Raw genomic sequence first — 24,900 nt, forward strand, 5'->3', positions numbered from 1 at the left:
ACACATTTTACAGAGCAATGGGTACACTCTTTCACGGTAAACCTTGCTGTTAACATTACATACATAGCACACGTGCTTTTGTTACAAGGTCGCATTTTGCATCCCCCCCAGCACGTGGCTAGCCCCTCTCCCTCCCCGTGACTAACAGGGGGGAACGTTTCTGTTCAGCTACAGGCAAATAGCCCAGCAGGAACGGGCACCTCTGAATGTCCCCTGAAGAAAAGCACCCTATTTCAACCAGGTGACCATGAATGATATCTCACTCTCCTGAGGATAACACAGAGAGATAAAGAATGGATGTTTGAACGCCAGCAAACATACACTGCAATGCTTTGTTCTACAATGATTCCCGAGTATGTGCTACTGGCCTGGAGTGGTAAAGTGTCCTACCATGGCGGATGGAATAAGGCTGCCCTCCCCAGAAACCTTTTGCAAAGGCTTTGGGAGTACATCCAGGAGAACCGCGAATGCCAGGGCAAATTAATCATTAAACATGCTTGCTTTTAAACCGTGTATAGTATTTTAAAAGGTACACTCACCAGAGGTACCTTCTCCACCTGGCGGGTCCGGGAGGTAGCCTGGGTGGGTTTGGGGGGTACTGGCTTCAGGTCTAGGGTGAGAAACAGTTCCTGGCTGTCGGGAAAACCAGTTTCTCCGCTTGCTTGCTGTGAGCTATCTACAACCTCATCATCATCATCTTCCTCATCCCCAAAACCTGCTTCTGTGTTGCCTCCATCTCCATTGAAGGAGTCAAACAGCATGGCTGGGGTAGTGGTGGCTGAACCGTCTAAAATGGCATGCAGCTCATCATAGAAGCAGCATGTTTTGGGCTCTGACCCGGAGCGGCCGTTCGCCTCTCTGGTTTTCTGGTAGGCTTGCCTCAGCTCCTTAAGTTTCATGCGGCACAGCTTCGGGTCCCTGTCATGGCCTCTGTCCTTCATTTCCTGGGAGATTTTGACAAATGTTTTGGCATTTTGAAAACTGGAACATAGTTCTGATAAGCCCGGATTCCTCTCCCCATTCAGTGATCAGATCCCGTACCTCCCGTTCGGTCCATGCTGGAGCTCTTTTGCCATTCTGGGACTCCATCATGGTCACCTCTGCTGATGAGCTCTGCATGGTCACTTGCGGCTTGCGACACTGGCCAAAGAGGAAATTGACATTCAAAAGTTCGCGGGCCTTTTCCTGTCTACCTGGCCAGTGCATCTGAGTTGAGAGTTCTGTCCAGAGCCGTCACAATGGAGCAGTCTGGGATAGTTCCCGGAGGCCAATACCGCCAATCACAGTACCCCAAATTCGACCCAGCAAGGCCAATTTCAGCGCTAATCCCCTTGTCAGGGGTGGAGTAAGGAAATCGATTGTAAGAGCCCTTTAAGTCGAGAAAAAGGGCTTCGTCGTGTGGACGGGTGCAGAGTTAAATCGATTTAACGCTGCTAAATTTGACCTCAACTCCTAGTGTAGACCAAGGCATAGACAAGGCCCTAGAAATGTCTGCATTACCTATTGTGTAGCTGTTTTCTTACAACAATCTCGGGGGTGGTGGTGATACTATCTGCTTGAGTTCAATGACCTGGCTTGGCTCACTTCTTATTAAACTTCCTTTTCCACCAGCTCTGGATAAATTCATGGAGGTTAAGTCCATTAATGGCTATTAGCCAGGATGGGTAAGGAATGGTGTCCCTAGCCTCTGTTTGTCAGAGGGTGGAGATGGATGGCAGGAGAGAGCTCACTTGATCATTACCTGTTAGGTTCACTCTCTCTGGGGCACCTAGCATTGGCCACTGTTGGCAGACAGGATACTGGGCTGGATGGATCTTTGGTCTGACCCAGTATGGCCATTCTTATGTTCTTATGCCTTCCCCTGTTGTACCAATAAAATAAAAACCAGCAGGATCTTATTAAAGGGAAAAAGGCAAAATACCACATTTATTGTGAATACAGAAAGAATCATAGTAAGCAGTTAGTTATAGCTATAACATTCCATTCAATCTCGTATTTATTCTCACATTCATTCATACAAACACACACACACACACACACACAGGTTCTGCAAGGTTGTTATCATAGTTACCAGCCTTAGAGTTGCTCATGCCAAGTCACTGGCCAGGTGGCCTGGACATGAGGAGGGAGCAGGGCCTTGTCAGATGCTCATCTGATGCTCCTGGAAGTTGGTTTGCAGAATCAGACCCCCCAAAGTTCTCACTTTTTAGAGTCTATTTTTATAGGAATTTCTTCCTATGCCAGTCTATGGGAATTGCTTCATCATGCTGTTGCTGAATCAATCAGCAGATAACACATTCCTGACGGCTCCAAGATGTTATCTTGTTCTTTGGTTCTCCCATCCTTGAGGCTGTTGGGTGGATTCCAGTCTGCCCTCCGGGGGGGTGGGGGGTCCTCTGGTTATTTCCACTTGACGCCTTCTTCAGCCGATGGACACTGGATTCTTAGGCTGGCACCTCCCTGATCATTCAGTTATTATCCACACCAAGCATCCATCCACGTACATCCTCTATCTCTATTTTAATCACAATTGTTAATACAACAAAAGGGTGGGGAGTCTCTGGGTGCTGTTTCTGTTGTTAGAGTATTGCTTTGAGTCTCTCTCTCTGTGAATTGCTTTGAGAACAGACTCTGTCTTAGAGTGTACTAACACAATTAGCAGCTTGCAAGTTTCACACATAGAGGGAGAGAAACAGTACCAAAAACCAAGAGAGCTCTTAATTAGTAATACCCTGGAATTGAAACTCTGGGGAATCAAACTCATTTGTGATTTTAATACAGAACTTCTTTAATATGATCCAACATAATCCCCCTTTTGACACTAAGATTTATAATCGTCAGTGTCACTTTCTATGTAGCCTATTCAAGAGAAAGTACTGTGAGGCAATTTGAGTTTGTGATTCCAATTCATGCCACATACATGATCCTAGTGATGTATCTTTACTACAAGGTTCTGGGGCAACAGGCAAGGTGAGGCACGCCCACTTTTGAGGAGTCCATTCGGTACAACCTCTAGTGTCCAATAGCTTCCCTCCCTCCCCAGCCCACTGGCTCAAGGTCCAGGGTAGCCAAAAGGATCCCATGTGTAATATGGGGAGTGGGTTAACCTTCAATACCTTTGCCTCCAGGGACTGTTGGTGTGCAATTTTGACAACAATTTCTTCCATTAACAAGTCTGGTTTACAATACTGGAAACATATTGCATCCATTCATATTGATAAGTGTCAAACAATGATCTCTTTCTTTTTTAACAAATGCATCAAACCCTTAATATTTCCCAGTATGACCCAGAACATTTTGTGTTCCAAAGTAGCTAGTGCAGGTATCTGCATTTCAGTGCATCCCATAGCTATGGCTGTGTAGTTTCCTATTTCTAATATCTTTTTTTTTTTCTTATGGATAAGCCATGTGGTAGTATTAAGCCATTACTAAAGATTCCATTGGCCTTTTAGGTTACCCAGACCAATTTGGACCAAGTCTACATTGGCATGTACTTGTTTTTGTATCAGGCTGTCCTGTAGCTGGGACAGAAAGCTTAATTCATTTTTAAGTTCCTGCAGGTCTTCAGTATTTTTGTTTTTTAAACACACAACAGTGCTAGAAACAACACAAAACACAAGACAAAACATAGAACACAGAACACAATTTCTATTGTGACAGTAGATTCATGGTATTGGGTTGCTTTTCAGCTGGCAGCTTTTCCTGATTTTCTGAAAGACAAAAAGAACATGTTTCTACCCCTTTTGGGGTGGCAGATTATTGCTTAAAATATTTCTTTTACAAATACCCTTGCTGATTGCAGGCAAAACAGAGAAATTGCCCCCATATTTTCCTGTTTTTGTCCTATAGGCAGGCCAGGTTTCAATGGCTTTTATCTTTTAAGGGTTATGGGGAAATTATCCCACTGTTTAGTCATTAAATCCCTGAGTTTTCCTTCTTATACAGCAGACCAAGTTTATAATGTTTTTCCTGCTGTGTTAAGCTTTAAGTTTTATTTACAGGTAATAACTGAGAAGCATCATTACCATACGACCTTAAAGGATTTTTCCAAAAATCATACACACTATATGTTGTTACAGGGATACTTATTATCATTAAATGTATTAAAATTATCTTGTTATCCCATGCCTTTTATTTAGACAATTTGTTTGCTGACCAGGTATGTCCTTTATCTGCAGCTCCTTTGTGCTGCTAGTTCTTTCCTTCCTTTATCATTTAGGTAATTTGCATTTTCACAGAAACTTCCTGCTTTTGGATTTAAAGCCATCAGCAGCTCAGAGACTCTATTTTAAAAGGGACACAATCAACTTTCACCAGAGTTTTGATTACTTTTAACTTCTGCTTCCAAAACACACAGCAATCTGAAAAAGAAAACCCAACCTATTGTGGCTCCCTTTGGAGCCCTAATAGCATTTTAATTAAGTAGCATGGTATGTTTGCATTTCTTTTGCCCCTTCTACAATATACCCTGCACATGTTCTGGGGCAAATGCACATTTCTTCCATAGTTTAACTTCTATAACATTATCCAGATCCATTTTTACATAAGGTGTCACTATTTCTTTTTTTTGCTTACAGAGTTTTCATGTACCTTTATCAAAGTGACAGTCTGATTACTCAGAGCCATTTTAAGACTCAGTGTTTCTAACATTGCTTCCTTTTGTTTTGTGCACCTCACCCCTGCTGTTGCTTCAGAGAGGCACTGTCTTTTTTTATTTTTTTTTTTTTACTACAACTCTCATCTGCTATTTTGTTACAAAAACAAACAAACAAAAAACAAACAAAAAGAATCCAAATTTTTTTTTTTTATATATTCTCCTGATTTTGACTGCCCTGCTGCAGCCACAACTTAAAAACATTTTAAATTTTGTAAAGCATTGAGTTACCTTTTAAGGGTTAAATGCCAAATCCCAAAGCCAAACAACACTAATTACCTGTGTCTAGCAAAAAGGTCTGTCAGTTTTGCAACTTTGAATTAAAGAGTCAAATGGATTTTTAGTGGCATTAACAAAAACAAAACTAACTGGTCCTTAGAACTTTACATATTTACACACACACAGACAGATACATACACATTTTCTTTTCCTTCAACATCCCTTCCACACTGCTCTGTTTTTTACATCTTACATTCCCTTTATACATTTGACGCAGTTAAGTTCCAATAGAACCCTCTTATGTTCTTTTAGCAAATTTGACTAAATTGTCCAGTCAAATGATTTTAATCAGATAGTTTATTTTTGCCTGGCTAATTTACAGACATTCCTTTGGAAAAGGGCCCATTTTTCTTTCAGAATGGCTGCAAAGAAACCAAGAATGCTCTAACACTTTTCCTTTTTAACATTTTCGGTTAAAAGTTGTTTGGGTGAAATACAAAGTTTAACTGCTTAATTCCCTCCAGCCTCTGCAGAGTTAACTTTTTTTTTTTTTTTTTTTACTCTCTTTTCTCTTTGTAATTATGCCTGGGGGTGCCGTACATAGGACCTTCTCCCCCTTTACCTGCCTCCCTCCAGCCTCTGCAGAGTTAACTTTTTCACTCTTTTTGTATTCCTGGAGTGCCTCTTTCACTATTTTCAGCTGGCTTTGGATATTTGTAGCCAGCACCTTCCAATTGTCTGCTCCCTTTTCCATTTGTGCCTTTTCCTCTTTACATGAAGACAAGCGGAGAGAAGAATCCTTACATGCCTCCCACAACAACCAGATTGCTGCTGCATCTCTTTTGGCAGCACTAGAAGGTTTGTATATGAGGATATACTGAGCCAATCTATCCTCTAGGTCCGAAATAGTGCAGACATCAGCTAGGGCTTGTTTAGTCCAAGGACTGTGCCCAAATTTTTGAAGGATTTGTTTAAAAGGTGTAATTTCTTTAACAAAAGGTGAGGTTGGAGTTCCTTCTGACTCCATTCCTCCCTCTAGTACTGGCTTACCCTGTTTTCTTTTAAACATCTTAACATGGATATTTCAATCTCTTTGTCACTGCTGGTATTACTTAGCAAGTGACACAGCCTAGATTCTGAAATCATAGCTTAATCTATGCGTTTTTCCCCTGCTACCTTCCCGGAGGCCAGCAGGTCCCCTGCTACCCTCCCAGAGGCCAGCAGGTCCAGTTAACCTATTTCTCCCTGCTACCTTCTCGGAGGCCAGCAGGTCTGGTTAACCTGTTTCTCCCTGCTACCTTCTCGGAGGCCAGCAGGTCCGGTTAACCTGTTCTTCCCTGCTACCTTCTCGGAGGCCAGCAGGTCCGGTTAGCCTGTTCTTCCCTGCTACCTTCTCGGAGGCCAGCAGGTCTGGTTTAATCTGTTTTCCCTACTACCTTCTCGGAGGCCAGCAGGTCCCCTGCTACCTTCTCGGAGGCCAGCAGGTCTGGTTTAATCTGTTTTCCCTACTACCTTCTCGGAGGCCAGCAGGTCCCCTGCTACCTTCTCAGAGGCCAGCAGGTCTGGTTTAATCTGTTTTTCCTGCTACCTTCTCGGAGGCCAGCAGGTCCCCTGCTACCTTCTCGGAGGCCAGCAGGTCTGGTTTAATCTGTTTTCCCTGCTACCTTCTCGGAGGCCAGCAGGTCCCCTGCTACCTTCTCGGAGGCCAGCAGGTCTGGTTAACCTAATAGAAATGCCTAGCTCACTAGAGCTGGCGGTGTGCACACCAATATTTACAATAACTGAGGTTTTTTACCAATATTCCCCCTTTCGCAATTCTCCACCAAAATGTTGTACCAATAAAATAAAAACCAGCAGGATCTTATTAAAGGGAAAAAGGCAAAATACCACATTTATTGTGAATACAGAAAGAATCATAGTAAGCAGTTAGTTATAGCTATAACATTCCATTCAATCTCGTATTTATTCTCACATTCATTCATACAAACACACACACACACACACACACAGGTTCTGCAAGGTTGTTATCATAGTTACCAGCCTTAGAGTTGCTCATGCCAAGTCACTGGCCAGGTGGCCTGGACATGAGGAGGGAGCAGGGCCTTGTCAGATGCTCATCTGATGCTCCTGGAAGTTGGTTTGCAGAATCAGACCCCCCAAAGTTCTCACTTTTTAGAGTCTATTTTTATAGGAATTTCTTCCTATGCCAGTCTATGGGAATTGCTTCATCATGCTGTTGCTGAATCAATCAGCAGATAACACATTCCTGACGGCTCCAAGATGTTATCTTGTTCTTTGGTTCTCCCATCCTTGAGGCTGTTGGGTGGATTCCAGTCTGCCCTCCGGGGGGGGGGGGGGTCCTCTGGTTATTTCCACTTGACGCCTTCTTCAGCCGATGGACACTGGATTCTTAGGCTGGCACCTCCCTGATCATTCAGTTATTATCCACACCAAGCATCCATCCACATACATCCTCTATCTCTATTTTAATCACAATGGTTAATACAACAAAAGGGTGGGGAGTCTCTGGGTGCTTTTTCTGTTGTTAGAGTATTGCTTTGAGTCTCTCTCTCTCTCTGTGAATTGCTTTGAGAACAGACTCTGTCTTAGAATGTACTAACGCAATTAGCAGCTTGCAAGTTTCACACAGAGGGAGAGAAACAGTACCAAAAACCAAGAGACCTCTTCATTAGTAATACCCTGGAATTGAAACTCTGGGGAATCAAACTCATTTGTGATTTTAATACAGAACTTCTTTAATATGATCCAACACCCCGTGGAAAAAATCCACCTGTCTCATATTAGTGTGTGCCAATCTAACAAAAGCAAAACAAATCTGGAAGCTTACTACTGCCACCAAAAAGCTTCACCTTCCAAAGAATGCTTTACATAACTTTCAGCGTAGGAGGCTGTTTAACTGTTTTGGTGATTTCTGCTGAAGAAATGGAGAGAGGGAGACTTTTGTGATGAGCTGGTTGTAGTCACTAATGTGTACACTCAAAAGCCACATCCATCTTGTTTTTAATATCTGTTTTCTGCAATACATGACTTCCAGAAAATGGTCTTGAAGAGGACACACTGCTCCATTTTTTTCTCCTGCAGATAGTAGCTCATCTTAATTACTTAGCCTCTTACAGTTTGTATGGCAACTTCCACCTTCTCTGTATGTGTGTGTGTGTGTGTATATATATATATATATATATCTTCTTACTATATGTTCCATTATATGCATCCGATGAAGTGGTCTGTAGCCCACGAAAGCTTATGCTCTAATAAATTTGTTAGCCTCCAAGGTGCCACAAGTACTCCTGTTCTTCTTATTGCTCCATTTGATCCTGTCATTAAAGCTGGGCAAGAAACAGTTTTCCTGTCCCATGAAAGTTTTTGAGATTTCAGAGAGAGACCTTTGAAACAGACACCCCTCAACTCTTGAGAGAAACAACTAGCTATCCAGCCCAGAACAGTCCACTGGGAGGTAAGAGACCTGGGTTCAAGTCCCTGCTCCAATTTAGGCAGAGCAGGGATTTAAGCTAGAGTGCCTCGCATCCCGGTTAAGTACCCTAACTACTTAGGGTAGTGGTTATCGTCAGTCTCTTTCTGACCGGAGATTCCATCCTGGACTATTGAAACTGAACCTTTACTGGAAAAGTTTCAGTTTTAACTAATCAGAATTTTCTGACCAAAAATTTTTTTTTGTCAGTAATAATGATGATGACTATAATAATAAAAAATCCCCACACCAACGGCCCCCGCCTCCCTCCCAACTAGCGCTCTACCTATACCTGCTTTTGGAACTCTGCTGTTCTGACCTATTCTGCATAGTACTGACACTTAGCTGATGATTTTTCCTGATTTTTTTGGTTGTATAATTGGGTCTCTTTACAGTAGTATAGCTTATTCCAACCATTATCTTGCTCTTGAACTTTTCATATTGAACTCTTTTTTTCTGTCTTCCCTCGTTGACACACTCTCTCTTCAAATCAGAAACATAAGAGGGCTAGATGGTATAGGGCAAGCTCCTCCATGTTAAAATCTTTGCTTTGTGATCTTCTATACTAGTACAGAAAAGGAGTACTTGTGGGCACTTAGAGACTAACCAATTTATTTGAGCATAAGCTTTCATGAGCTACAGCTCACTTCATCGGATGCATACTGTGGAAAATACAGAAGATGTTCTTATACATACGAACCATGAAAAAATGGGTGTTTACCACTACAAAAGGTTTTCTCTCCTCTCACCCCACTCTTCTGCTGGTAATAGCTTATCTAAAGTGATCACTCTCCTTACAATGTGTATGATAATCAAGTTGGGCCATTTCCAGCACAAATCCAGGGTTTAATAAGAACGTCTGAGGAACGGGGGTGGGGGGGGATAGGGGGGTAGTAGGAAAAAACAAGGGGAAATAGGTTACCTTGCATAATGACTTAGCCACTCCTAGTCTCTATTCAAGCCTAAGTTAATTGTATCCAATTTGCAAATGAATTCCAATTCAACAGTCTCTCGCTGGAGTCTGGTTTTGAAGTTTTTCTGTATATATCACACTGGTAGATGTGCAGGTGAACAAGCCTCTGATAGTGTGGCTGATGTTATTAGGCCCTATGATGGTGTCCCCTGAATAGATATGTGGGCACAGTTGGCAACGGGCTTTGTTGCAAGGATAGGTTCCTGGGTTAGTGGTTCTATTGTGTGGTTGCTGGTGAGTATTCGCTTCAGGTTGGGGGGCTGTCTATAGGCAAGGACTGGCCTGTCTCCTAAGATTTGTGAGAGTGTTGGGTCATCCTTCAGGATAGGTTGTAGATCCTTAATAATGCGTTGGAGGAGTTTTAGTTGGGGGCTGAAGGTGACGGCTAGTGGCGTTCTGTTATTTTCTTTGTTAGGCCTGTCCTGTAGTAGGTGACTTCTGGAAACACTTCTGGCTCTATCAATCTGTTTCTTCACTTCCGCAAGTGGGTATTGTAGTTGTAAGAATGCTTGATAGAGATCTTGTAGGTGTTTGTCTCTGTCTGAGGGGTTGGAGCAAATGCGGTTGTATCGCAGAGCTTGGCTGTAGACAATGGATCATGTGGTGTGGTCAGGGTGACAGCTGGAGGCATGTAGGTAGGAATAGCTGTAAGTAGGTTTCTGGTATAGGGTGGTGTTTATGTGACCATCGTTTATTAGCACTGTAGTGTCCAGGAAGTGGATCTCTTGTGTGGACTGGACCATGGGTACCCTCATGGCCCCACAGTATGCCAACATTTTTATGGCTGACTTAGAACAAAGCTCCTCAGCTCTTGTCCCCTAACGCCCCTCCTCTACTTGCGCTATATTGATGACATCTTCATCAGCTGGACCCATGGAAAAGAAGCCCTTGAGGAATTCCACCATGATTTCAACAATTTCCATCCCATCATCAACCTCAGCCTGGTCCAGCCTGGCAGAGGGGCATTGCTGGCATATGATCGCATATATCACATTGGTAGATGTGCAGGTGAACGGCCTCTGATAGTGTGGCTGATGTTATTAGGCCCTGTGATCAGGTTGGGGGGCTGTCTGTAGGCAAGAACTGGCCTGTCTCCCAAGATTTGTCAAACTGGACAGTCTCTACGTAAAAGAGTAAATGGACACAAATCAGATATCAAGAATTATAACATTCATAAACCAGTCGGAGAACACTTCAATCTCTCTGGTCACGCGATTACAGACATGAAAGTTGCGATATTACAGCAGAAAACTTCAAAACCAGACTCCAGCGAGAGACTGTTGAATTGGAATTCATTTGCAAATTGGATACAATTAACTTAGGCTTGAATAGAGACTGGGAGTGGCTAAGTCATTATGCAAGGTAACCTATTTCCCCTTGTTTCCCCCTCCCCACCCCGTTCCTCAGACGTTCTTGTTAAACCCTGGATTTGTGCTGGAAATGGCTCACCTTGATTATCATACACATTGTAAGGAGAGTGATCACTTTAGATAAGCTATTACCAGCAAGCGAGTGGGGTGGGGGGAGAGAAAACCTTTTGTAGTGGTAAACACCCATTTTTTCATGGTTTGTATGTATAAGAACCTTCTGTATTTTCCACAGTATGCATCCAATGAAGTGAGCTGTAGCTCATGAAAGCTTATGCTCAAATAAATTGGTTAGTCTAAGGTGCCACAAGTACTCCTTTTCTTTTTGCGAATAAAGACTGACACGGCTGTTACTCTGAAACCTATACTAGTATAGGACATAATTTTCTTATCTTTTCATCAGCTTATCTGTTATTGCCATTCACTCAAGCTGAGGGTGGAGCATGGGAAAGAGTTGTGCTAATTGTAAAATATTCATACAATAAGAAATGAACATTTAAAATGTAAATACGACTTAAGGTAGTAACTCATGGCTTTAGAAAAAAGAATTAAAATGACGTGTCAAAATCCAGTACATGAAAACTTCATAAAAAGTGTGTCAAAATATCGCATCAACTGGAAGTTTTTCTTTAAAAGCAAAAAGTAATTTCAGGTGCTACACCTGTCTGTAGAGCCCCTGACAACTTTTGTGGTGTCACAATCCCATTTTTTATTTATAGGTTTTAAAAAATGAATATACAGGAAAAAACCTGAAACTATCTATCCACAAAGTGCTGTCAAATGAAGAAGTAAACTGAAACGTTATCCTTCTATCTTTTCTTTAATCTTGCAGCTCTAGTACTCTTGCTTGTAAGAGTAGTAGGTGCAAAATACTTTTTAGGAATATGAAAATCATAGGCTTTGAACAGGATGGTCAGCAATATTGTCTTCTTTGATTGCAGTTAGACTCTATGGACCAAATTTTATCCTGGAGGTCTATTCATCTGTCAGCAAATCCTGGTATCCAGTATGTCAAGATGACTGGAATAATAACTATGGAAAGATAGCTTGTAAAGACATGGGATATAATGTGTAAGTATAACGATCTAATTGTGAAAGATGTACAGCCAACACAACTGTTTCATTAAATTTTTCAAAGAATGGACACCTGCAGCAAAAAAATCAGTTACTGCTTTTTCTGTTGCTAGTCTAATTTTCATGAAAATAGTCCAGTTAAAACAAAAACAAGTAGGCGATGCTGAATCAAAGTGACATTTCTTGAAAACCATGTAATGCATATGCCATATACAATAGTTGTGGGATGTGTTTGTGCATCAATACATGCACGCGCGCACACACCGTGCTTGCTTAGGGTCCTCTTGGACTGATAGTGCTGTCTGAATTTAAAACCATATAGAAAAAACCTATTCATTGTGACCAGTATTACACAGACACTCTGACCTTTGGAGGATACTAAAGATTTCATTGTGCTCTTTCACAAGAATGTTGACCTTTAACCAGTTTCTGTACAAATTCCAACTACAGTAACTTCTTTTTATCTACCTGAAATCCTTTGTAGCTATAATTATCTATGTTGTTGCTGTTGGGAGTGAGGGGTGGGGGACGGAAAGACTCCCAAATGCAGATGGGCTGCTGTTGCTGCATTTCTATTCCTGAGGTGGTTGGAGTGATTGATTTAGTCTGGTCAGAATTTGGCGATCTTCACCATGAAAAAATGTTAGATGAAAGCAAGGTCTTATTTGACTGTAAAAGTGGACATAGTGAATAGTTACTTAGAAACTAAAATTTAATTCTGCCATAGTACAGTGCCTTTGTGGTTCTTATGATGTAGTATTCCGTAACATTGTGGTTCATGTTATAAGCTTTAGATTGGTGGAAAGTTTTACATTACTAAAAGGAACTTTCTGTTAGGATTTGAAATACCTTGAGTTTCTTACTAAATATTTTGTTTTATACAGAAAGTCTTATTACTATAGTCAAGGAATAACACATGAAAGAGGTTCTACAAACTTTATGAGGTTGAATACAAGTGCTGGGAACATAGATCTATACAAAAAACTGTATAACAGGTATTTATATTTCATATAAGCATTTTTTATATTTGTTTACTTTTAAGTATTGGAAGTAAGGTGGCTTCCACCATTACTGTGATGCAAACGCCTCTGATGGGAATTATTAGAGCTGGACAAAATTTTTTACATAAAGTTTTTATTGGCAAAATATGCAGATTTGGTGACAATTTAATATTTCATCAATTCATATTGATTTTTGCCAAATTGGTTTGGGTGGAGGGAAAAAACAAAGCAAAAAAATGCCAGTAAAATCAAAACATTTGTATGGGTGTTTTGTTTAGTTTTTTTGTTTTGAAATGACTTTCTTTCAAAATTTCCTTTAAAAAAAAAAATTAAATGTTTAAAAAATGGTCAAAATTTAAATGCAACTGTTTGTTTGTTTCTGGTCAAACAAAATATTTAATTTGACCACAAACAAGTTTTTGACTTTTTTTCCAGACACGCTAGTGAACCAAGAAATCCATTATCCACCCTGCTCTACTTTATTTTTTTAAAATGGGTGGGGGAGAGAATTTCCTGTGGCTGATCACAATAACTGCTGTTCGTTATATTTAATCCACAACTTTTGAATAATTCCTGGCACTGTCTCGTTAAAGGTTATTTTTCAGGGCTCACTTAATAAAGCTTGATTTCTTGAGGACACTTGATTTTCCCCTCTTGCATTCAATTCTATTCTTTGCACGCCATCCAAAAGACTGTTCTGAGGAAAACTCATGATGTTAGTTACTATATGAACATTTGCGTTTAGAGTGGTAATAACCATAAAGTATTAAGACACACAGCATTATTTTGGTATCACTTTTTTAGAGTTGTATGAATATGCATGTAACAGAGTTAAAAGGACACCTTCAAGAGTGGCAGACCCCAAGTTAAACTACTTTATGAAACATACGTATGTTCTCATTTCAGTTCCCCAGTATGTGGGCAGGTGCATTTAGAAAATTCACCAATTCCCTCTCCTTTTTATTTTTTAAAATATTGCTGTATGAAGGACCGAGGGCCACCCTCCACCCCATGAGTAATAGGGACTGGTGTGATCAGACCTCTCTTCCAGTGCCCTTCATCTTACTCTCTTCATTGTACTGATGTGCCTCAGAGTTCTATGTTTTTGCCGGTTACAATCAGAGCTGCTTACTTCCCACTAATGCTGTTGCTGTGAATGGAGGAAACAGAAGTGAAAGTCGTGTGAGCACTGGCAGGGCAGTCAGAGAGAGAGAGAGAGTGAGTGAATGGGGGAAGGGGACAAGTGTGGCTGGATGGAGGGAACAGTGTATTGCTGTGGCTGGAGACTTGTCTCTGACTGCCATTTGCTAAGCACTATATGCACTATAAAGACTAACCGTATGCTGATTTATTTTAGTGACTATTGTGCGTCTGGAAAAGTGGTATCTCTGCGGTGCATAGGTAAGTGTTCTCTGTTTCTTTAGAAGAATATAACTTTTTCATTTGTCTGTGCTTCCGGTCATTGTCTAGAAATCAGCTGCGCAAGGGTTCTGTGTGTTGAAGCACATCTTATTCTGATGGGATAGGCGTCTTGGTTGTAGTTGAAGTGCAGAATCTTGGGGGGGGCTAGCAGATTGGGGGAGAGTTAGGGGAGACAAGCACGATGTTGGATCCCAAATTTTCTTTGTCTAACTATATTGTTGCAGGCTTTATGAGATCCTTTGAATAATCTACCCAAGATTAAATTAATATAGAAATTGCCATATAAAAATCAGACCTGTAGGCCATTTAATCCAGAATTGTGTTTCACAGTGGCCGGTATCAAATGTTTTAGAGGCAAGTCCAAAAAATCCTGTAATGGGCAATTGAGGAATAACCTGCCCATAGTGTAAATTTTTTTATGAATCCCTGACAGTTAGTGAAACATTCGTCCTTTCTAGCTTCTTTTACTCCTACCTGTGGATGTTCTCCTTACCCATAGTAATATTTATTCTCTGTGGCTCAGAGGGGAGAAAAGGTCCCTCCTCAGTTCTGCTTGTGCCTAAGTGTAGTTTTCCCCTTACCTTTATGGGAAGGTCCCTTGTTCTAAATAAATAAGGGACATTTTGTTATATAGTTTTGCAAGGACAGTCTGCCATCCCGGCAAACATCTAAGGACAGATTCTTGTATCTGTAGTAATGATACTTCACATAACTGTTATGTCTTTTATATATTAACTCATAATACATATTTTATGATGGGATTGTCTGCAATAGATGGTGGCTGAACATAACCCAGGAGATCCCTTCCAGTCCTGTGTTATATTTATCCCTACAATTATACGTAGAATCCAGAATGATCAGAATACGATGATGTCTGGCTTTTCAGCCTATATCTATGAGTATGGGAGCTCTTCTTTTTCCCTTGTGCAGGGTCTAGTACAGGAATACTCATATGTGTGACAGCATGGTACAAATTCATATAGTTATGCAGTTCTTCTAAGGCCGCCCCAATTGTCACCCTTCTGTGTCAGTCATTTACAAGTAATCATGCATCCACCTCCTCCACATACCTTCTCCAAGTTTGATGGGAAGAAAGGTGGAATGAAAAGTTAAGCTAGTCCCACGTCCTTCTGTTAAAGAAGTAACCTGGTGACTCCTCTCCATTTCTTCAGTAGTGAGATTTTTAAGGATGCAACTTGGAGACCAAGTACCTTGGGGGGAGGAGAAGGGGAAATCTCTGAAATGTTATGCATTCTAGTGGTAAGCAGAAAGCAACAGCTCATATAGACTTACATTCCAAAAAAAAAAAAAAAAACCCTCTGGGGGAAGAGGGTCAGTAATCCTATATACTGGGGGTATCCCTGATTTGGGTTTGTTTGTCTTCCACCTGAAATGCTCATAGTTAAAAGGACCCACACTTTCATTTCTCATCTAGAGGCCAGCATCTACCTGCAATAGTTCACACTGCAAGAGCAGTGTGAAGTGAGAATTGGGCATTTAGTATGGAATTTTGAACCCATGAGTTTGTGAGACTACTGATCCTGCCTAATTTAGACACTAATTTAGTTTAAATGGCAGACAATTAAAAAAGCTACCAAATAACACACCGAGAGTAAAGAAGCTATACGTATGTCATCTAGGTTGATACCAGTGTGAGTCTACATCCCCCTCTAGCAGATGGACCCCATAAGGAAGGTTACAGGTCTGCTCCTGCCTCTGACCCTCTAATTCAGGCAGCAGAGGCTTATACTTTTAGAGCCAAAGGTCCTGGATTCAATCTCTACAAAGACCTATCCAGAGGGTCATGACGCATTTTTGTTGATAAACTGCATTTAAAATCTTCAGCCTCCAGAGTTCCTGTTCTCCACCTTGTTAACTGGTGGTGGTTTTTTAAATGGGAAAATCCCAGCATAACTTTTGAGTTATCATTATCCTGAGACGTGCAGCCAATAATAGTTGAAAACAATCTCTCTCCCACACACCCCATCTTTGTGTATTTTTTCAGAGTGTGGCTTATCCCGTAAAAATGTGAATCCTTCAGGCAGAATTGTGGGTGGAAGTGCTGCAAAGCTGAAGGAATGGCCATGGCAGGTCAGCCTTCAAGTCCAAGGCTCCCATGTATGTGGAGGCTCCATTATCACCCCTGAATGGATAGTGACAGCTGCTCACTGTGTAGAAGGGTAAGTCCTAAACTACTGCATTCTGTCAATTGGTTCCCCAAAGTGAGGGAATTCTGGTATTGCACAACAGACACGGTTGAGTGTAGATTTTTGGGATGTGGACATACTGACTTCAGGTTGTAGGGGAAGTCCAATCTAAGAGAACTCCTTCTGGATTTCAAACTGAATGGATCAATTTTCCCCCCTCATTTGCATGCACATCTTCACTGATTGCATGTGCACGTGGCGGGTGGGGAGAGACAATCTGGTTGTATGTTCTATGGTATTCTAACTTCGTACCATTTTAACACTATTAAAGAAAAATCACTTTGTCAGAGGGTAGTTTGAAAATTTGCTGTTTGCAATATGTGCTGTTATGTGCAATATATGCTGTTTGGGAATATTTTGAACAACACAAGTCCCAGTAGAGATCCTTGAGGGACCCTGCTGTTTACCTCTCCCCACCGTGAAAACTCACCATTTATTCCTACCCTTTGTTTCCTATCTTTTTTTTTAAATCACTTACTGATCCATGAGAGGACCTTCCCTCTTATCCCATGACTGCTTACTTTCCTGAAGAGCCTTTGGTATGGGACCTTTCTGAAAGTCCAAGTACACTGTATCCGCTGGATCATCCTTGTCCATGTTTGACACACTCAGACAATTCTGATAAATTGGTGAGGCATGATTTCTCTTTACAGAAGATGTGTTGACTCTTCCCCAACAATCATGTTCATCTGTGTCTGATCATTCTGTTTTTTACTATAGGTCCAACCAATTTGCTTGAGGCTAAAGCTGTGCTTACCAGACTGTAATTGCCAGGATCACCTCTGGAACCTTTTTTAAAAATCAGCATCACATTAGCTATCCACAGATAGCTGTCTGGTACAGAGGCTGATTTAAGTGATAGGTTACATATCTCAGTTATTCTGGATTTCTTCTTTGCATTCCTTCAGAACTCTTGGGTGCATACCTTCTGGTCCTGGTAATTTTTACTGTTTCATTTATCAATTTGTTGTTCCAAAATCTCCTCTATGGATATCTCTGTCTGGGTTTGTCTTTTAGGTTTGTCACCTAAAAAGAATGGCTCAGGTGTGGGAGTCTCCCTCACATCCTCTGCAGTGAAGACAGGTGCAAATAATTCATTTATCTTCTCTGCAATGGCCTTGTCTTCCTTGAGTGCTCTTTTAGCACCTCAGTTGGCGAATGGCCCCACCGGTTGTTTGGCAGGCTTCCTGCTTCTGATGTAATTAAAAAAATTTACTGTTAATTTTTGTGTCTTTAGTTAGTTGCTCTTCCAATTCTTTTTTTGGCCTGCCTAATTATATGACTTGTCAGTTTGTTCCTTTCTGTTTTCCTCAGTAGGATTTGACTTTCAATTTTTAAAGGATGTCTTTTTGTCTCTGCCTCTTTTACTTTGTTGATTTGCCATGGTGGTGGTTTTTTGATCCTTTTACTGTTTTTTATTTTTATTTAGGGTATACATATAGTTTAAGCCTCTATTATGGTGTTTTTAAAAAGTTTCCACGCAGCTTGTAGGCATTTCCCTCTTGTGACTGTTCCTTTTAATTTGCATTTAACTAGCCTTCTCATTTTTGTGTACTTCCCCTTTTGGAAATTAAATACTACTGTGGTGGGTTTCTTTGGAATTTCCCCCCCCTACAAGGATGTTACATTAACAACCATAATGTAATTCATTACCGAGCAGTTCAGCTATATTCACCTCTTAGACCTGATCCTGTGCTCCACTTAGGACTAAATCAAAAATTGTGTCTACTTTTGTGGGTTCCAGGATTAGCTGCTCCAAGAAGCAGTCATTTAAGATGTCAAGAAACTTTATCTCTTTATCCTATCCTGAGGTGACATGTACCCAATCAACATGGGGATAATTGAAATCCCCCATTATTATTGGGTTTTCTGTTTTAATAGTTTATCTCATTTCCCTGAGCATTTCACAATAACCATTACCATCCTGGTAAGGGGGTCGGTAGTATATTCCTACTGCTATACTCTAGTTCAAGCATGGAATTTCTATCTATAGAGATTCTGTGGTACAGTTTGATTCATTTAAGACTGGTACGATCTTTCACTCTATGCTTTTGTTTACATATAGTGTCACTCCCCCACCAATGCGACCTATCCTGTCATTCCTATATATTTTGTATTACTGTGCCCCTTTGATTATCATTCTTCCACCAAGTTTCTGGGATGCCCATTCTGTCAAAATCCTTACTTTAATATCAGGCACTCAAGTTCACCCATCTTTGTATTTAGACTTCTTGCATTTTATATACAAGTACTTGTAAAATTTGTCAGTATTTGGTTATCTGCCTTCATGTGATGCAGTTAAATGGGACTCTCTTTCATTTTCTTTATCAGCTTCTATCCTCTCCTCTTTGCTAGGATATAGGGTATCTATCCCCTTTAATAAATCCTCCCCTATGGATGTGTCTGTCTGAACCTTGTGCTCCTTTGCACCTGTCGGCTTTCCCCCAGCCCTTAGTTTTAAAACTCCTCTATAGCCTTTTAAATTTCACATGCCAGCAGTCTGGTTCTATATTGGTTTAGGTGGAGCCCATCCCTTCTGTATAGGCTTTGCCTTTCCCAAAAGGTCCCTCACTTCCTACTAACCCTAAATTCCTCCTCTGAACACCATCATCTCATCCATGCACTGACACCCTGCAGATCTGCCTGTATAACTGGTCCTGCATGTGGAACTGGAAGCATTTCAGAGAATGCTACCATGGAGGTCCTGGACTTCAATCTCTTTCCTAGCAGCCTAAATTTGGCCTCCAGGACCTCTCGCCTATCCTTCCCTATGTCGTTGGTGCCTTCATGTATCACTGCCACCGGGTCCTCCTCAGCCTAGCACATAAGTTTATCTAGCTGTCTTGAGAGGTCCACAACCTTTGCTCCCAGCAGGCAATTTGCTCTGCAGTTCTCCTGGTCATCGTAAACCCAACCATCTGTATTTCTAATAATTGAATCCCACATTATTATTACCTGTCTCTCCCTAATAACTGGGGTTCCGTCCCCCAGAACTACATTTTGGTAGTTAGGCCCCCTTGTGAATCCCATCGTGATCTGCTGTCTTCATGGTCAGTCACTGAAATGGCACCAAGACTTCAAAAATGTGACTGTCTCTTTCTTATATTGTATGTCTACATCTTCACATTGTGGGTAAAATGTGGAATGTCTGTGCCTGGATTTCTGTACTGTTTGTTTCTTCTCTCACTACCATCTCCATTATGAACACTGGCTTTCCCAGCTTCATTGCCACATATAGATGAAATGTATTAACACTCTTCTTGCTATTAAATTTGGCAACCGAAGAAGGATTGGGAACAACAGGTGATAGTTCAATGTGCATGCTTATCCATTCACAGTAAAAAGTCAATGAGATCTGAAATCATTTGGCTGTTGCAGGAGAAAGAAGATGGGGCTTCTGCTTAATACAGAAGCATATAGTCTAACCTTATTTTACTCTCCAGACAGCTTTCTTCTCCATACTACTGGAGAGTGTATGCTGGGATTCTGACGCAAAAGGAAATGCGCGAGAGAAGTGGATCCAGGGTGCAGAACATAATTTCCCATCCAAATTATGATTCAGATTCTAAAGACAATGATGTTGCCCTGATGAAGTTACAGACACCGCTGAGTTTTACTGGTAGGTATTCTCTTGTTCTGTGCTAAAATCCAAAAGCTCGGCTGCAGAAATTGCCCACCCCCTTTTATTTATTTTTTAAATTGTGTCAGCCGTTAAAGAGGAAGGGCTTACTCTGCAGACACTTAAAAAACATGAGAAAAATACAAAGCATGGGAAGATATTTTAATAACATGTAGTCAGCGAACCAGGACTGAACACTAAGCTGCTACAAAATAGAAACTGTGATAAATTGACACCCAATTAAAAAATATGTTTTTCTCAGAGTCTGCAGGTATGGCAGGGATGTAATGTCAGCACTACCCTCTTCAAGTACACTTAAATGATCTGCCAACTCTACTGGAACCCGGGATTCTTAATGAATGAGAAATTAAATCCTTGCTGTATGTTGATGACCTGGTCATTCTATTAACTACCCATAGTGGCCTTCCAGAGAGTCTGTACGTGCAAGGAATATATGGCAACATATGGAACTTTGCACATCAAATGTGACGAGTGATCTTCTTATGAAAAGAGGAGGTACATAAGGAAACACTCTCTAAATCCAGAGTGTGTGTACCACATAATCAATTCATCAGGGATTTTCAGACTAGCTATAACTCCTAGTGTCCTCTCCCTCAAAACAGCATACAGTTCTTCCACTATAAAGCACTTGAAAATGAACTACTAAAATCAAACAAACATAGTCCATTCCGGTGTACATAACTCCCAGGCCCTGCTACTAACTTCTGTACCTTGCCCTTAACTAAATAGTGCACAATGGATCAAGACCTAAAACAGTTTCCAGGAAGAAGCAAAACTATTTCAGATCCTTGAAGAGCGTGCAAAACTGAGATGGGCATTTTTTTAAATGAAGCACAGTGGCCAAACTAGAAGTGAAAACTGGAAGACCAAGCATAGTGTGAACCCAGAGAGAGATGGCAGAGAGGATGCTCTCTGCTCCAGTGCCCCAAATTTTAAGGCATTCAAGAGACTTCTTCAAATTACCTGAAGTCCTAAGATTTTCTAACAAGATGCAATGAAGAAAAACATTGTATAGCACTTGGAGAAATGGCAAAACTAGCATGAAGAAAACTCCCCTTTGCTGCTGGTGATAGGCAAGTGTGTGTGTTCACTAGGAATAGCATGAGCCCTATATGCTAAGGTGCAAACAAAGGTTTGCTTAACAAATATTCTACTGCTCGTATGCCTACTGTGCACAACCTATTTGGAATCTGTGGAAGAAGCAACATGCTAATTTCAATAGGACTTTGCATGGAAAGTACACAATGCTCATGTGAATTAAGCATTCTTGACCAATGTTTGCCCTCAGTCTGTGTCCTAGTGGATCAGTGTCTCGTCTCCATGTCTTCTTCCCTCTGGCCTCCCCGCAAAAAGAAACCCTCTCAAAACAGTTGGCATTAACTTGTTGATTAAATGTTACTTGAGTGATGGAGAGGGAACTAACCTCCCTCTGAATCCCCAGAGGCTGAAACTTTAGGTCAAGGCTTAGAAACATTTGGAAGCCTACACTCCTTTTACCCATCCTGTGCTTCTTGTGGATAAAGAGGTCTCAGTGTTCTCAGGTTGGCAGCTTTTATGACCACAATAGTTGCTTAGATGCTAGGAAGCTAAATGGACAGGGGAGGAGCCTTTATATTTAAAAGCACTAGCGTGTACTTGGAGTCCCTAGTATTCAGTGTAGCATGGGTCTCCTCCTGGGTGGAAGACCCTCTAATAGAATTTGTTTTTTAAATTTATGTTCTCTCACTTAGGCTTGCTAATCACCAGTATATTCTTACTTCCCAGACACTGTAGCACCTGTTTGTTTGCCTAACCCTGGAATGATGTTCCAACCTAATCAACAGTGCTGGGTATCTGGATGGGGAGCAGAACACCAAGGGGGTGAGACTTCTGGTTCTAAAATACTGGGACATGTCTAGTTTTGTTCTACATTTGTACTAAACTAAAAAATGCTCTTCATCCGCGGTATGCTGATAACTTTCATGGGGTAGGAGACAATTTGAAAGATCCCTGCCAACTTGCTGTCACTCGCTCTGTCTTGTTGTCGTCTTTCTGAGGAAAAATGTCTGGTATTGTCAAGAAACTTGTCTCTCCACACCAGTCTGCAAAGCAGCTCAACTAAGTATGGGGTTAGAAATATTAGTGCAGGAAGGGGGCGGGGAAGGAAACTAGGATCATCCTGGCAGTCTAGCAATCGGACAGTCTTCTGTATCTCTGCTAGCAGGGGCTCGAAACACTGTAGTGACCGTGTGCCCCACCCATGTGACAGAGTAGTGGGGTGCATTCTACAGCAGTTCCTTGTGTGTGTGGGGGGGAGGGAGGGGAGTGTGGATTTTTGTCTGGGAGTGGATGAGGGTGGTGTGGTGTAGTGTTTATATTCGCTAGAGGGAATATCCTCTGGCTCTTGATGCTCTCCTTGGGACAAGACAGAGTTGCAGTAAAGCTGCAGTGAGCGGGAAAAGCAGAGATTTCTCAGGCCATGGAGGAGGGTGGAGCCTGATTAGGGAAAGTGTCAAGTGCCTCCTGTAAGGTGCAGGGCACCCCAACTCCTAGTGAACTTGCAAAAAGTTGTGGGAGGGAGGTTCAACACCTTGTAGGTTCATTCTCTCCTATAGTTCTGCGGGTAACTGATCAACTTACAGCTGTGCTAGCAGTTTTTATGTTCTGGCATTTTAACATACTTGTTCAGGATAAAGTATTGTCATCTTCAAAAAGTGGTTTTTAATATGTGTTCTTTTTATAATCAAATGTCCCTGTTTATGCCAAGGCATTGCTGACTTGTTTTTGATCTTGTGAACCACTGAAAGCAACTTTGTAACTTCTACACATGACAATCTGAGACCTGTTCTAACTTCATTTTTGTGTGTGTTTATGTTTCAACTTTAGGTAAAAGTTCAGGTGTCTTGAATGCCGTAATGGTGCCTTTAATACAACGTTCTAGATGTAATTCTGCCAGTTTCTATAATGGCTTAGTTTTGCCTACCATGATATGTGCTGGGTATCTGGAAGGAGGAAAGGATTCCTGCCAGGTAATAATCTGTGTTCATTTTAGCTCTTAAATATTAATTTTTGATTATGCTAATACTTGCTGGAGAGGGTATTTAAAATGCTAGTGACTATGACAGGTCTAGCTAAATAGACAAGTGACTGTCTTTGAAGCATTGCAGTCAGGCTTCTGGTTTTCATCATGCTGAGAGAACTGCTAGAAGTAGGGCTGCTATTTGGATTCTCCCATCCCAGTTCCTCAGGGTATGTCTACACTATGGAATAAGGTCGAATTTATAGAAGTCGGTTTTTTAGAAATCGGTTTTATATATTCGAGTGTGTGTGTCCCCACAGAAAATGCTCTAAGTGCATTAAGTGCATTAACTCGGCGGAGCGCTTCCACAGTACCGAGGCAAGCGTCGACTTCCGGAGCGTTGCACTGTGGGTAGCTATCCCACAGTTCCCGCAGTCTCCGCTGCCCATTGGAATTCTGGGTTGAGATCCCAATGCCTGATGGGGCTAAAACATTGTCGCGGGTGGTTCTGGGTACATATCGTCAGGCCCCTGTTCCCTCCCTCCCTCTCCCCGTGAAAGCAAGGGCAGACAATCATTTCGCGCCTTTTTTCCTGAGTTACCTGTGCAGACGCCATACCACGGCAAGCATGGAGCCCGCTCAGGTAACCGTCACCCTATGTCTCCTGGGTGCTGGTAGACGCGGTACGGCATTGCTACACAGTAGCAGCAACCCCTTGCCTTGTGGCAGCAGACGGTACAGTACGACTGGTAGCCGTCATCGTCATGTCTGAGGTGCTCCTGGTCGCCTCTGTGAGGTCGATCAGGAGCGCCTGGGCAGACATGGGCGCAGGGACTAAATTTGGAGTGACTTGAGCAGGTCATTCTCTTTAGTCCTGCAGTCAGTCCTATTGAACCGTCTTATGGTGAGCGGGCAGGCGATACGGACTGCTAGCAGTCGTACTGTACCATCTTCTGCCGAGCAGCCATGAGATATGGATGGCATGCAGTCCTTCTGCACCGTCTGCTGCCAGCCAAAGATGTAAAAGATAGATGGAGTGGATCAAAACAAGAAATAGACCAGATTTGTTTTGTACTCATTTGCTTCCCCTCCTCCCCTGTCTAGGGGACTCATTCTTCTAGATCACACTGCAGTCACTTACAGAGAAGGTGCAGCGAGGTAAATCTAGCCATGTATCAATCAGAGGCCAGGCTAACCTTCTTGTTCCAATAACGACAATAACTTAGGTGCACCATTTCTTATTGGAACCCTCCGTGAAGTCCTGCCTGAAATACTCCTTGATGTAAAGCCACCCCCTTTGTTGATTTTAGCTCCCTGAAGCCAACCCTGTAAGCGCCCCTCCCAGCATCAGAGCAATGGCAAACAATCGGGCATCTGAGAGTGCTGTCCAGAGCACTCACAATGGAGCACTCTGATGGGGCTAAAACATTGTCGCGGGTGGTTCTGGGTACGTGTCGTCAGGCCCCCGTTCCCTCCCTCCCTCCGTGAAAGCAAGGGCAGACAATCATTTCGCTCCTTTTTTCATGAGTTACCTGTGCAGACGCCATACCACGGCAAGCATGGAGCCAGCTCAGGTAACCGTCACCCTATGTCTCCTGGGTGCTGGCAGACACGGTACGGCTTTGCTGCACAGTAGCAGCAACCCATTGCCTTCTGGCAGCAGACGGTGCAATACGATTGGTAGTCGTCCTCATCGTGTCCGAGGTGCTCCTGGCCACGTCAGCTGGGAGCGCCTGGGCAGACATGGGCGCAGGGACTAAATTTGGAGTGACTTGACCAGGTCATTCTCTTTAGTCCTGCAGTCCTATTGAACCGTCTTATGGTGAGCGGGCAGGCAATACGGACTGCTAGCAGT

At 42.0% G+C, this 24,900-nt stretch overlaps 1 protein-coding gene across 8 annotated transcripts in view; it reads left to right on the forward strand.

Annotated features, from left to right (window-relative positions):
* TMPRSS2 (transmembrane serine protease 2) overlaps window positions 1-24,900 on the forward strand; it is a 60,453-nt gene that overhangs the window by 28,208 nt on the left and 7,345 nt on the right. For all 8 annotated transcript variants that reach the window (XM_073360158.1, XM_073360178.1, XM_073360128.1 and 5 more), the window contains 7 exons: window positions 11,645-11,774; window positions 12,662-12,772; window positions 14,136-14,179; window positions 16,206-16,380; window positions 19,851-20,026; window positions 21,812-21,907; window positions 22,913-23,055. In XM_073360158.1, coding sequence (XP_073216259.1) covers window positions 11,645-11,774; window positions 12,662-12,772; window positions 14,136-14,179; window positions 16,206-16,380; window positions 19,851-20,026; window positions 21,812-21,907; window positions 22,913-23,055 — 875 coding nt within the window. The remainder of the gene's footprint in view (window positions 1-11,644; window positions 11,775-12,661; window positions 12,773-14,135; window positions 14,180-16,205; window positions 16,381-19,850; window positions 20,027-21,811; window positions 21,908-22,912; window positions 23,056-24,900) is intronic.

This window comes from Lepidochelys kempii, chromosome 1 (genome assembly GCF_965140265.1).
Source record: "Lepidochelys kempii isolate rLepKem1 chromosome 1, rLepKem1.hap2, whole genome shotgun sequence".
Classification (NCBI taxonomy): domain Eukaryota; kingdom Metazoa; phylum Chordata; order Testudines; family Cheloniidae; genus Lepidochelys; species Lepidochelys kempii.